Source organism: Camelus ferus, chromosome 2 (assembly GCF_009834535.1).
Source record: "Camelus ferus isolate YT-003-E chromosome 2, BCGSAC_Cfer_1.0, whole genome shotgun sequence".
Classification (NCBI taxonomy): domain Eukaryota; kingdom Metazoa; phylum Chordata; class Mammalia; order Artiodactyla; family Camelidae; genus Camelus; species Camelus ferus.
Window position 1 is genome coordinate 44,134,465 of NC_045697.1, and position 14,634 is coordinate 44,149,098.

At 32.9% G+C, this 14,634-nt stretch overlaps 1 protein-coding gene across 11 annotated transcripts in view; it reads left to right on the forward strand.

Annotated features, from left to right (window-relative positions):
• Positions 1 to 14,634, forward strand: part of SEC31A (SEC31 homolog A, COPII coat complex component) — a 60,225-nt gene that overhangs the window by 11,736 nt on the left and 33,855 nt on the right. For all 11 annotated transcript variants that reach the window (XM_032456521.1, XM_032456529.1, XM_032456537.1 and 8 more), the window contains exons 4-12: positions 628 to 826; positions 2,311 to 2,406; positions 3,316 to 3,456; positions 4,893 to 5,035; positions 8,281 to 8,380; positions 10,270 to 10,431; positions 10,630 to 10,782; positions 12,721 to 12,957; positions 13,853 to 13,927. In XM_032456521.1, the coding sequence (XP_032312412.1) occupies positions 628 to 826; positions 2,311 to 2,406; positions 3,316 to 3,456; positions 4,893 to 5,035; positions 8,281 to 8,380; positions 10,270 to 10,431; positions 10,630 to 10,782; positions 12,721 to 12,957; positions 13,853 to 13,927 (1,306 nt within the window). The remainder of the gene's footprint in view (positions 1 to 627; positions 827 to 2,310; positions 2,407 to 3,315; positions 3,457 to 4,892; positions 5,036 to 8,280; positions 8,381 to 10,269; positions 10,432 to 10,629; positions 10,783 to 12,720; positions 12,958 to 13,852; positions 13,928 to 14,634) is intronic.

Sequence of the window (14,634 nt, forward strand, 5' to 3'; positions counted from 1 at the left end):
TTTTATCCTCCGCCAATGGGGTACTTGTCTTAATGACATAATTTTTCACTTTTCTGTCACTTTTCTACTGTCAGAATACGTTATTTTTCTTAGAAAATGTCAGATGACTCCCTTAACACCTTTACTATTTAAGAGACAACTTGTTAGTACTTCTTTTGTCAGATAAAATCAAGGGAAGTGGTTGATTAGCTCTATTTTATAAATGAATCAAAAGCAGCTTAGGAAGATTAAGTAACTGACCTGGGGTCTCAAAGGTTCTAAATGGTAAAACCATTCTTAAGCTCATGTTTTTGTTTGTCTGTTTCATTTTCTTTCTTTTTAAATTTTGGCAGGGGGAGTGTTTCATTTTTTATTAAGCTCATATTTTTTGACACAAGCAAATATGCTTTGTCATATTATATTAGCTCTACAAGTTTATACTCTTCAAGATTACAAAATAAAACATGTACATGTAAGTATAAATAAAAACTAAAAGGCCATTTCACCAAGTTATGCACAATTACCAGGAATAGAGGAGAGGCAATGTTTTTAGTGTATTTATGAAAATAATTAAGTGTATAATTTCAAATTCTTTTCTATATTTATTTGACTTCAAAAAGGAGTTATTTTATTCATTTTCTCTTAAAGGTACCACAAGTTGATTTGGGGGCCTCATAAGATGGATTCGAAGGGAAATGTCTCTGGAGTCCTTATTGCAGGTGGTGAAAATGGAAATATTATTCTTTATGATCCTTCGAAAATTATAGCTGGCGAAAAGGAAGTTGTGATTGCCCAGAATGACAAACATACTGGCCCAGTGAGAGCCTTGGATGTGAACATTTTCCAGGTTAGACTTCTGACATTTATTCATAATTCTTGAGATATGTGTTACTTATTTGAAATAAGTCTATGAATCTACTCTGCCTCAGTCTTGGAATTGAAAGCTGAAACTGTGCCTGTGCAGGTTGATAAATAAGTGTATTTGAAGAATGGAGGGTTCAGATTTGGGTTCACAGTGAATTGATACTAACTCCATGGAATGGATCAGGCTGATGGGTTTAATTCTAGAAGTCTGGAGATGTCATCTTATTGGACATTTTTTATTTTTTGTTTCTTTTTTTGTTATTGGACATTTTTTAAACATTAGGAACCTCAAAGGTTGGAAACCTTGCCTTTTAAAAGTTTGTGTTAGTACAGCATTAGTCGGGTACAATGGTATGTGGCTTAATCTACTGTTTTGTTAGTTGATAAATGCTGTATTTTTGACAAAGAGGTTATTACCCTTATCAAGTAATTATAAATATACACAAATATAGTACAGATTTAATAAATAGGCAGTTAAGAGGCTTTCTACTATTGTCATCATAAATATTGCTGAATATTAGTTATAAAAATTATAGATAGGCTAATAAATATCTTGAGTTAATAGGATACTAGAGTATAACCAAAAATGAATATTATCTAAGTTTAAAATAGTTATTTTTCTTACATTATAAATAGATACTTCGGGTCTACAAATACAGAAACCCAAACTTTTTCATTTCTGCAGTTTATGGTGTCTACTCTTTAGATTAGATACCTAATTTCTCTGTTAATTGGATTAAACAGCTGCAGATTTTTGGTTAGTATCTTCTATTATAGGTGACTGCTACCATAGAATTCCTCTATTTTCATAATTATATGTCAGTTTTTTATGAGAGTGAGCTTTAAAGGATGAAGATCAATGTATGAACCTCATTATCTTCCTATACTTCATATCAGTTTTAGGGTCTTTTTGACCCCACAGGTATATGACAGAGATAACCTAGAAATACTGCCACCCGGAACAAGATTGAGCATAAATGAAATAGAAATATATGAGCATTTAAGACGAGAGATATGACTAGCTCTGTCTTGGTCCAGCTCCTGAGGCTGTCTTTGAGGTATCCTGAGATAGATGCCATTATTTTAGGATTTGGCAGTTTGTCTAAAAGCGATAATTGGTGACCAGTTTAGTCTCCCACAATCAGACCCCCTTCCAGAGATGAAAACCACAAGTAATAATTCCTGTCTGGTTGCATTAAGAATTTACCCATGTAATTATTTTTTAATGTATTAAAATATCAGTAGACATATTATCTTTTTAGTTTAGTAGAATTTTATTATACGTTTCTTTAAAAACACTTTTAATTTTGGATTTTTATGCATAGTTTTTAGGAATTCATACATTTTGCCTTTTTAATTAAATAGAAAAATTATAGGCCTTAAAATGGACAGATCTTTCCAGCTCTGAACTGAGTTTTCTTAATTATTTGTAAGTACTATTTAGTTATTAATTGTTTCTTACTGCAGACTAATCTGGTGGCCTCTGGTGCTAATGAATCTGAAATCTACATTTGGGATCTAAACAATTTTGCAACTCCAATGACACCAGGAGCCAAAACACAGGTATTACATTGATTTCAATATAATCAAAAGAACCAAAATTAAGTTTTTCTACACTTATTTCAGTATTTTTCATACAAAATATAGTTATTAAAATTAGTGTTTAGATGTCATTGATTTTCCTTCAGCACAGTGAACTATTAGTAAATATGTTTCTTCAGAGTATCAAAGAACCCTTCAGCAGCAAATATTTATTTAGTACTTACCACCTGCCAGACCTTGTTTGATGTACTAGACTTACGGTAGTAAATAAAATCGATGGGTCTTTAATAGTTTTCTTAGGTATAATACTTCATATAGTATAGAATTTTACATCATATAGTATTTTAACAATATCCAACCTTAGAATAAACATCATAGAGTAGAAAGAAAACTTACTTAAAAAAAAAATCTCAACCCATTTCCTCTGTATTTCTAATAAGCTGGGAAAGAGTCCTCCCACTGCCTCCTTGAGTTTCTTAATGTTGTATAGACTGCTCAATTTGAGTAGCCAATATAATGGTCCCTAACATTTTGGGAGGTAGCATAATAATAGTGTATGAACCACCATTTACAAAGATAGTCTTCTAGGTTAGGCTGTAATTTTTGCTCCTAGTTGTCTGTCATATTGATGAATATCTACTTGGTGGTCTGTTTTCTACCTTGGGGCAGTTGCAAAATAAAGAAACAGTGCTCGATTTGTAATAGGAGCTTAATAAATTCCTGGTGAATAAACAAGGTAAAATACTAGAATTGGCATATACCTGAACTTTAAGCTATATATCATATACATTGAGAACTTAAGAATATAAAAGCAGATTTGTGGAATGAATAGATCAGATTTTTAGGTAATCCATTTTTAAAAAGAATTAGATTTTGTAGTTAAATTTGATTATAATTGAGAAATGGTTTTTAGTAATTTATTCCTTATAGCCCCCAGAAGATATTAGCTGCATTGCATGGAACAGACAAGTTCAGCATATTTTAGCATCTGCCAGTCCCAGTGGCCGGGCCACTGTGTGGGATCTTAGAAAAAATGAACCTATCATCAAAGTCAGTGATCATAGTAACAGGGTAAGTATATGATTGATTTGTAACATACATGTTTTATTTCTGATGTAGGTATTCTTATATTGTTTCTCAGAATTGGCAACAAATCAAATTTCTGTGAAATCAAATCTTGTCTTTTTATAGACCAATCATGTTGGAATGAGAGGTTTTTTCCTTTGGGGAAAATAATAAAATTCCTACTAAACCATTCTGGATATATTAATGAAGAGAGAGTTTGGTTAATCAAGGGGGTTATTCCATGGTATACTGGTTGTTTTGCTTTGCTAGCAGTTCCAAAGCATTAACAGCAATCTTTTGTGAGTAGGGGTGTGTGTGTGTGTGTGGTGGGGGGAGGTAGTTAGGTCTGTTTGTTTGTTTGTTTATTTCATGGAGGCACTGGGGATTGAACCCAGGACCTTACCGCTGAGCTATACCCTCCCCCAATAGCAACCTTTCAATTCATCTTTAGCTTTCTCTGGAGTGTAACAATTTTCCCTGCTAGTAATTTTATGACTGTGAACCTGTAGTTTACAGGCTCCTGGCTTCATCTTTTCTGATTAGAAACTGCTAAAGTGAGCTAGTACTTTTCTCCAACTTGGCCAGTAGATGCTGTATAACACATTAAATTTTTGACTTTACAGATTCATTAATATTATGTCATCCTGTGCTGTAAAGTAATTTAGACACAGTTTAGGCCTTATTTTGTTAATTTGTTTTCATTTACATTGTTTAGTTGGACATTTAAAAAAAAGAGTTTCCCTAAATCAATACATACATAATTTAAAAACAACAACAACAAAAACTATTTAGAATAATATTTCTTCAGGGTATTGTTTTTCAGTGAGTCATGAATTTTAGAACAAATTTCAGTGGAATAAAGTATACCATATGCATGTCAGTCATCTTCTGGAACATTTAATAGGATCTGGGCTTCAGGCATTTCTCAATAATAATTGTAAATTATTCCATGTGAAAACTTAAATAGTAGTTGTTGCTTTAGATCTTTTTCTTGATTTTTCTGATAAAACAGAGGAAAGAGATGGATTTTTTGGTCATTAAAATCTTTTATCTTTTTATTTTCATTTTTTCTGAAAGTATTAAATTTTAAATTTATGTAAAACTTTTTTCCTAGTTACAATTTGGACAGGAAAACTCATTTTCAGTATAGAATTATTGTGGCCCAGAATGGCTTTGTATATCCAAGAGCTGGATGAATTGAAAATATTTAAGCAAGTTACTTTAAAGACTACTGTTTAAGAGTGTTTAATAAAATTTAATAGTTTTATTTTTTTAATAAACTGAATTTTTAACAAATAAAAAAAATCAATTAAAATAAATAATTTTTTAATAAGCCTGAGCTAATGTTTTATGCTATTTCAACAGAAGCATATTCTTCATTTTCATTTTGGCTTTTCAAGAAGTAGTATGATTGATAAAATGTGAGCCTTAACTATCTACAGATGCATTGCTCTGGGCTGGCGTGGCATCCTGATGTTGCTACTCAAATGGTCCTTGCCTCTGAGGATGATAGGTTACCAGTAGTCCAGATGTGGGATCTGCGCTTTGCCTCCTCTCCACTCCGTGTCCTGGAAAACCATGCCAGGTAACATGCTCCTGTTCCAAGGACCTTGATTTGTTAATTTTTAAAAATGTATTTACTTACTACTTTGAATTATCAGATAGTTTTTTAAAATTAGGGAATCTACTTTGTCTCTATCTTGTAAAAGTTAGTGTAAATGGTTTGTTTTCATTTTAAGCAATAGTCATCTGATTTTCTATACCAAACAATGGTAGCCAATTCATATTACAACAGCATGAAAATGTGTTAACGGATTTTCCACTACTTGTTTGAAGTAATGATTAATAGGTCAAAATTCTAGTGTAACAACACTTTGGGACAACTCTTGGGACAACAGTTATACAGTTTCATCTTTATTTCAGTCATACTTATGAAGAGTCTTTCCTAACATTAAATGTCAAGCAACAAATGAAAGTTTGTTTTACTTTCGAGTGTCTATCTTAATTTAAAGGGAAACATTTTTGAGAAATTAGGTGGTTCATTCTGCTTTCAGTTTTAATAAATGTGTGGATGCTCTAAAAAGATACGAGAATTTTCTTGTGTTAGTTTCAGTAGCATTAAATTTAGTTTGTAGTTGTACAGATTTCCTATTATTGATATTCAGGTATCCAGGGAGTTTACACATATTTGTTCAATGTTTTTAAACACAAAACAAATCCCTTTTAATGTTACAGTGTTTTGTAAGTACTTTGGGCTTTTTTCTTCTTTTATATTTAAGGATATAGACATTTTAAATCTTTTTCCCCCCCTAAGTAGTGGAATTACATACTTTAAGAAGTCTTAAAATGTATGATCTCTCCTTTAGCTTCTGATAAAGGAGAAGAACCTAGTCAAAGTATAATCCTATTTAGATGTTGTGCTTCAATTAACTTTTTAGTAAAGAAGGGATAATTCTGAGAAGTTTTAATGTTTTTCTCATGTTTGGTAAGGTTTTATTTATTCATTCAACACATGCTTATTGAACATGTGCTCTGTGCCAAGTACTGTACTAGGATTCAGTAATATATCAGACAAAAATTCCTGCCCTCAGGGAGCTTACAGTGCAGTGGGAGGACAACTAACATTTATGTAGCATGTAAAGTATGCAAGTACTTTAAATGTTAGCTTGATTAATCCTCATAACAAACCTATGGTGTAAGTCCTATTATCCCATTTTACACATCGGAAATTGAGGCTCAGCAAGGCTAAGCTTGGCCTAGGTCACAAAACTAGTCAAATGCTGACTTGTAATCCAAAACATTCTGATCCCAGTATCCATGCTCTTAACACTATATTCTACTGCCAGTTTTAGAAGTGGTCATAATTTAGCAAGACAGAATACCATAGTAGGTTCCAGGAGCAAATCAACCTCTTGAGTTCTCAGTTTTCTCCCTCTAATAAATTTAAGAGTTGGATTATGTGATTTTTAAAATCCCTTTCAGTTCTACAGTTCAGCAATTTTTTTTAATACTTAGTAAGAACTTAAGTGTTCCTTAAAATGCAGTATTAAATATGACATTGATTTCTTTAAAAAGGCATTCTTGACATACCTTGAAATTTTTGACATGCATGATTGGATTCTAAAGGGAGGAGACAATACACCTTCATTATTGTTAACAACTGGGGAAAGTTGAATATGGACTCTAAAGTATTGCATATAAATAATAAATATTTTCAATATGTAATTATATTGTGGTTATATAGGAGAATGTTCTTATCTCCAGAGATAAGTGTAGGGGTGACATATCATAATATTTGCATTTAATTCTCAAATGGTCAAAATACACATGTAGAGAAAGAGAAAGAGAAAGACAGTAGGTGCAGCCAAATCAGTGAATCTAGATGACGAGTGTAAGGGTGTACATCACACCATTCCTTAAAGTTTTTACAAAGACTTTAATGTTTTAAAAATAAAATGGGAGAGAAAAGGCATTCTTAAACTATTTGGGTTCTTTTCCTATACTATATTTTCCTGATTCTGAGACAACTGAGATTAAAAGAAATACCATCAAATTAAAAACAGCTTTTAAGGAGGAAGATGTAGTTCAAGTGGTAGAGCACATGCTTAGCATGCACAGGGTCCTGGGTTCAATCCCCAGTTCCACCTCTAAAAGTAAGTAAGCAAATAAATAAGTAACCCTAATTACTCCACCAAAAAAAACTTGAAAGAAAAAAACAACCAACTTTCAGGGGAAAGAAAAACAATGCTAAATATATACATTGACAGTGAGATTTATCTTTATTTTGGAAATTGGAAAAAAAACTATGCATCTTAGGACTACTGTAATGTTTTCAGGAGAATTGAGGAATATTGATTTGTATGTTTTTGTTTGAAGAAATACACAAACATAGTTCTAGTTTCTGGTATTTTTCTAGAATCTAGTATTTACTAGTAGTATTTCTACTATTTTCAAGTTTCTGGGATTTAAATTGTAGTTTCTAGTATTTTTCTTCATAGTGTGATAGCTTAACTTTCCTTCTTTCATCTCTTAAACAGCAGAGACATGAATGTAGAAAACGCAAACTATTATCTAGTGCATTTTTCTGGATAATGGGATACAAGTTTTTTTATTTTTATAGGGATGCTAATCTGATTTTTCAGAACATCCACCAAAAATATTACTTTCTTATATTTAAGATAAAAAAATCCAAAAGCTATTAAAACACAAAAAATTGTAAAATCAGATCTTTAGTATTTAGATCTAGTATTTCTCTGTGATGAATTTAAAATATTTTCTTTTAATTAAAAAAACTTATATGCTAGATCTCCCCTGATAACAAAAGCTAGAAATATAAACAAAAAGTAGAAAATGTAAAATAATTAGATTTCCAACCCATCCATAGGTAAAATTTTTATTGTGCATATTTTTATTTATATACACATAACCCTACTTATGCAAATATTTAATATAATTGTATTTTTATACAAATTTATGTACATAGTTAACCTTTTTTCATTGATTGGTGAAGACTGTCTAACAATAAGAAATCAATTTTTACAACATAATTTTTAACTACAGATTTTCTCATCAAAAGATGATCTGTAATTTATTATTATGTAGTCACTGTTGTTGGGCATTTGTTTTAAATTTTTGCTGTTGCCGCACACTACATTGAATATCTTTGTAAAGATCAAAGAGCATACACATTGCTAAACAGCTTTCTAGCAAAATTATATATGAAATTATACTTCTGTTAGCAGTGTGTGTCTCCAAACCCCTGACAGAAATAATTTGGCGGTTTGATTTTCTCAAGATTAAAAATTACTTATCTCTTTGGGTTTTTTATAGGGGGATTTTGGCAATTGCTTGGAGCATGGCAGATCCTGAATTGTTGCTGAGCTGTGGGAAAGATGCTAAGATTCTCTGCTCCAACCCAAACACAGGAGAGGTATGGGGAGGAAATGTTTCTCAGACTTACAGCTCTCGTAGTATTTTATCTCTAGCTGAGTAAGAAAATTTCCGTATGGATTCTTTACTGCATGTTTACAATTAAGGACATGTGAGAGTAGATGGACATGTGTGTAAAATGTTAATCTAACAGAGATTTTGTCATGAACATTGTCTAAACTCAGCTGTTTCATCTGGGAATATCAGTCATTGAAAATAGTGTATTTGAACCTAGTAATCACTCCCCAATAAAAGGTGTTAACCTAAACTTGGAAATGATTCATTTAATGTGATTTCTGGAAACCAGTGTCTTCAGAGTAGAAGTGTTCAAGGTTTGGGTCTTTTTCTGGCTTTGCCTTTTTAGGTCCTCTTTGATTTTTGGAAATCAATGGATGCAGGTTTTTACTCTCTCTTCTGAACTGTACAGCAAGAATACTTTATAATAAAATATTTGTCATATGTTCTACCCATGGAAATTTAGATGAGGGAATTTTACTTTATTAAATATAAATGTTATATAAATATAATTTTATTTGCTTTGGGTTGTGGGCTAAAAATCTCTTGTAACTATTATTTTTATTCTTAATAATTTCCATCTTTTTCACTATTGGGCAAGAGAACATACATTTTAATTACAGCTTTTAAACTTTTATTGCAGATGCTTTTCTAGTTACCCTGATGGTATGCTGGTAAAAATAAGAGTATCTTCAATCACTTTTAATCTATAATATTAAAATTAAAACAAGCACTTTTGTTATTTGATGTGTGGTTTTAAAGTTTTCAGGTGCAATGATGTCTGTAAGAATATAGAAAAATTAATGTTAGGGTAGATGAGAAAAAGACAATAAGTTTTGCCTCATTTGATTTGTAGGCCAAATAATAAAAATCTTGCATTTTACACTGTGCCTTCTCAAGTGAATTCAAAATTCGTGGAAATTAGGGTTCTAATTTTTTTAGTTATGTAATTTGATAAAATGATTTTTTGCGTATGCTTAGTTGTGTTTGCTTGGACTTTGAAGGAATAAACTTTTAGTGCATGCTGCAACTAAGAAAATGTAATAGATTTTTTATTTAAATGCAAATTAGAAATAGACAACTAATTCAAATATCAAGAATCTAATAGTCTTACCAATCAACTTAAGTGTTAAAGACTAGCAGGATAAATGCCTTTTCACTTAATTTTATTTTCTTATAAAAGAAAAAAATTATTTTAAATGTCACATGAAGCCAAAGTTAAGCTAATTTGACTTATTTCTTAAAGCTATAAAACCTGTAACCCTATGGGCATCAGTTACCATCACACTAACTTTGAGTTAGCAACAGTTATTACATTGTAAGGGTTTTATTTATATCAGCCATTTTTAATACTTTTTCCATATTCTTCTTCTAAGGAAAAGTTACACAGTAATAAGAATGATGTAAACATGTTTTCTTACTTAACTGGAAGCCAAATTTCTCAGTGAATTCTTGCTTCTCAAAGTTTTTTATCTTGGTTTTTTGAGTGTTTTTTTTTTTAATTTGATCTTCAAATAAGCTAAATGTGGTTCTTTGAATCTTGGCAGGCAGAATCAGTTAGATGAGACCCTATTGGTCTTTGACTTAACAAGTTGACCCTAAGAGATTATTCTAGTCTTTCAGTTGCCACCTCTACTACCATTTCAATAAAAACAAAAAAACTGCAGTTTTAAAGATGTGCTTATTCCAAATGTGGTCAAAATTTTGAGCAGCATTCCTCTTTATCATGATGGCGTTCTCTTGTACTTCAAAGAAATTTTTATAGTTGTTTCTCCTGGCTAGATACTTTCTAAAAGTACATGTTTAATTAAGTTGTACTTGTTGATCAAACTAATTAAAGTGAGTATACTTTTTTCTGCCTTTTTTTTGGGACAGGTGTTATATGAACTTCCCACCAACACACAGTGGTGCTTTGATATCCAGTGGTGTCCCAGAAATCCTGCTGTCTTATCGGCTGCTTCCTTTGACGGCCGTATCAGCGTTTATTCTATCATGGGAGGGAGCACAGATGGTTTAAGGCAGAAACAAGTTGACAAGGTAATAGGAAGTGTTAAAGTTTTTTATTATAATGCTTGAAAAAAATCATCTTAACTGTAATTATTTTGAAAGTGACTTTCCTGATCAACAATACCGATTAATTGGATAATTATAACAAAAAATTTCTTGGCAATCACTTGAAAACATGTAATATAGTCTTGTATAATTTACAAAATCTCTCTCTTTTTTTTTTTTTAGCTTTCATCATCTTTTGGGAATCTTGATCCCTTTGGCACAGGACAGCCCCTTCCCCCGCTACAAATTCCTCAGCAGACTGCTCAGCATAGTATAGTATTGCCTCTGAAGAAGCCACCCAAGTGGATCCGAAGGCCTGTTGGTGCTTCCTTTTCAGTAGGTGGATTTGTTTTTACGGCCCATAAACACAAAGGTCTTATAATAAAGTGTTATTATAGGATCCCTCAGATAGAAGACTGAGTTTGAGATGTGTTTGTGGGTTTTCATCATTCAGTAGGGTTTCTGAGGAAAAATGGAAACTACTCCCTTTTTTCCTTTTTTAAAAAAATTTTGGTAAAATATACATAACACAAAATTTACCATTTTAACCATTTTGAAATATACAATTCAGTGGTATTGGGTACATTCACTTTGTTGTGCTACCTTTGCACCATTCCCCCCTCTACCTTATTAGGTTTGTCTTCCTTCTCTCTGTCTCCTTCTTTGATTCCTTCATTTTTTTCTAGAGGGGCCTACATTCTAGTTTGTTAGAAGGTCCACTGTGGTTGCACATCTGAACTAGAGCCTCCAGTCTAGCAGCACTTATGACAGCACTAAAACTTGATATTTTGATGCTGCATCTCTTGTACTTGGTTCCAAACTTATAAGAGGGAGAAAGGAATGTTATTTATTGTCTTTATAATACTTTAGTGCTGGCCAGTGGACATGCACTTTTCATTCCAAAGATATATAGTGAACATCTTCTGTTTGTCAAGTGCCATTCTAGGCCCAGAAAACATACCTGTGAACTAGATAGTCTGTGTCCTCAAGTAGCTTATATTAGGGGGCAGGTTTTTCTGTATGGTTTGATTTTCTTTTAAACCTTGTACATACATAATTTTATAATAATAAATGTTTTAATTGCTTAGGGAAGGAAAGAACTAACTAGATGGATGGTTAGGATTCAGTAAGTTAAGTGGGAAGTCACAAACAAAAGCAAAGATTCAAAGGCAGGAGAGCAGATAGTAGAGAAGATCAGACAAGAGGAATGAGAGATTAATTAAATCCAAAGGACGGATTTACAAGTGACATAATCAAAGGTCTGTTATCTGGGAAGATTAATCTGTAGCATATTGTAAGGATTGGAGGAGAAAAGATGAACAATAGGCCTGCAATCATACAGCAGTTCAGTGTGAAAAGAAGAGTTCGGCAGAGTAATGGCACTGTAAAAGGAAGAAATAAATCCAGGGAATTTAAGAAAAGATCAGTACCTAGACCTGAGGAATGAATACTAGAGGCCAGAGGCAGAGTTCTGAGCCTGCTTAATAGGAGGAGAGCAAACCTCCTATTTGGGAGCCCTGTAGAGAAATGAAGCTCCAAACCAGTGGCAAGACCTGAGTGCTTATATACTAGTTTGAACAAAGAATGGCAGTTGTGGAAAAGTAACTAAAATATGTAGGGAGACTGGAGAGAAATAATTTTTATTTAACAAGGTTTGTTTGTACAGATTTTTCCTGGTCTGCACTCCCATCTCTGGTGAAAAAAATGTTTCTTTCCTCCCAGTGGAGGGAGAGCAGCTCTCATAGGGGAGTTTCATCTCCTTTCAGAAAGAGGTCAGATGTCTTTCTTGCTCCTACTGTCTTTTGGTATTCTTTAGCTCAAAATAATTCTTATGACAAATGGCATATTTTGGAGTGGCATATTCTACTACCTTTTAAAACTTAGAGCCTAGACTAGAAGGTGAGGCAAATACGTATAGCTAGTAGTTGAATCAAAAGAGTTACCTGTGTATGTAGTATATACCGAGGGCATTCCGGATAGCACAGGTGACATTTGCCCGGGCCTTGAAGAGAAGTTGTGTTGCGTATGTGGAAGTTAGTAACAACAAATAGGTGAGAAACTGGGGCCACAGTAACTAGGACATTTTATGTAGAAGGTGGGTGGTGTGAAGAGGAATAATTGATAGCTGGGGTCACACTGGAGTACGGGAGGGCGTATCAGCGAATTGCATCGTGTTTAGGCCACAGTACTTTCCTTTCGCGGGTTTGCAGTAAGCATGTTTTGGGGCTGCATCCTCGTGGTTTGAGCTGATGTAGTTTATTTGTTCTGTTCTAGTTCGGAGGCAAACTGGTTACTTTTGCAAATGTCAGACCACAGCCTCAGCAGGGGGTCGAGCCGCAGGCGCTGCAGAACCACGTGTTCATTAGTCAGGTGGTGACTGAGAAGGAATTCCTCCGCCGCTCCGACCAGCTCCAGCAGGTCGTGCAGTCGCAAGGATTCGTCAGTTACTGTCAGAAAAAGATCGATGCTTCTCAGACTGAGTTTGAAAAAAACGTGTGGTCCTTTTTGAAGGTAAAGTCGGTATTAAACCATTTTATTTCATTATCTGCACATTCAGCTACTCCCATCATACTCTAAATCTGTCTTCCTGTCAAAGAAACAGTGGGAAGCATGGGATTTCCGGGATCTCATGATGGAATTAAAGAAACCTTATGAAGAGCACATGAGCTAACACTTTATGTCAAGAGTTCTTCTTAGCTTTGAAAAGCCTAATATGAAAAACTTTTTTAAAAAGCAAAAAATGGTATAATAAATGTTTTAAAGTGAGAGAGACATAACATTCAGCAGACCTATTTTAAAATTAGAACATAGAGCTTAGTATAATGAATACAATAGAGTATGTAATTTTTGAAGTAGATCTGGTTAGGGAAAATGGTAAAAGAGGGAAAATGTGTAGGGGTGAGAGGTTGTAGGCATTTCTCATCCTTTTTACTGAGTTGCATTTATGACAGAATAACAAATAGAATTTTCTGTTTGGTCATTTTACTTCCCCTAGAATGTCTGTTTCTCAATTCTGAATTTTCCAAAAAGTAAATACAGTAAGGTTAAATTTATTTTTATATTTGGTGAGTAAGTATTAGTTTTAAAAAAGAGTTTTAAGACATTGAATGTTTCACATAATGTGAGTTTTGCATTCATATAACCTTTGGACATGACTTTGTTTTTACAAAAATTAGTTTAAAAGTAAGCTTTAGTCAGCCGGGAATATTAGTTACTAGTACACTTACTATTTAAAAAAAAAAACTTCTTAAAAAAATACTATTCTTTGGTTCTCTTACAGTGAACCTTCTAGTTGATATAGTAGACTTTAGATATTTTAACCATTCTACTTGGAATTTGAGCAGTTAATTAAAAATTAGGCCTTTAAATGCAGGTCTTTGTTTCAAGAATATGTCTTTTTTAAAAGGTAAACTTTGAAGATGATTCTCGTGGAAAATACCTTGAACTTCTAGGATACAGAAAAGAAGACCTAGGAAAAAAGGTAAACTTTGGGGAAAGTTTAAAGGCTGTCCTTACACGGGTGAAATATTTATGTAGCATAGGTTTTTTGTTTTTTTTTTTAAGTTCTCACAAATTATTTCAAATCATTCAATAAACATTTAATAAGAGTTTGTGCTTGGTAGCCAAAGTTTTGGATCCATGTTGTTAAACATGAAACTCCTCATTACACCTGGATTTAGGAGCTGCCAGAACCACCTTTAATTCAAACTTGTTTTAAAGAGCTGTATTAGGGAGTATTGGGCCTTGAAAGAAGAGAGGCTGTGAACCTGAAACACTGTGGAAATAACACTTAGATTTTTAAGAGGATGTATAACCAATGGCCCTGGAAGAAAGAGAGAGGGAAACTGTTCGTGATCACCTTGCATTCACTACAGTTTAAGTGATGAAAAATAAGGTACTATTTCAAGCTCTCACAATTTACCACCCTAGCTGTTTATGCCTTCAGCTGGTAATTCCCAAACTGTGTATTGAATTGATCCAGCTCATTAGTAACTGATAAATATTTTGGAACAAGGGTAATTTATTGTACTGAACCTGAACAAACAAAAAGCTCAAGTGATTTTCTTAGCATTTTAACTTAAAAAAAAAAAGATCCCTGTTTAAAAACAGGAGGTCGTATTCCAGTTTTACAGTTTTCTTCTCAAAGAGGGATTTAATAATTATTCCACATGGTTGACATGAACAGCA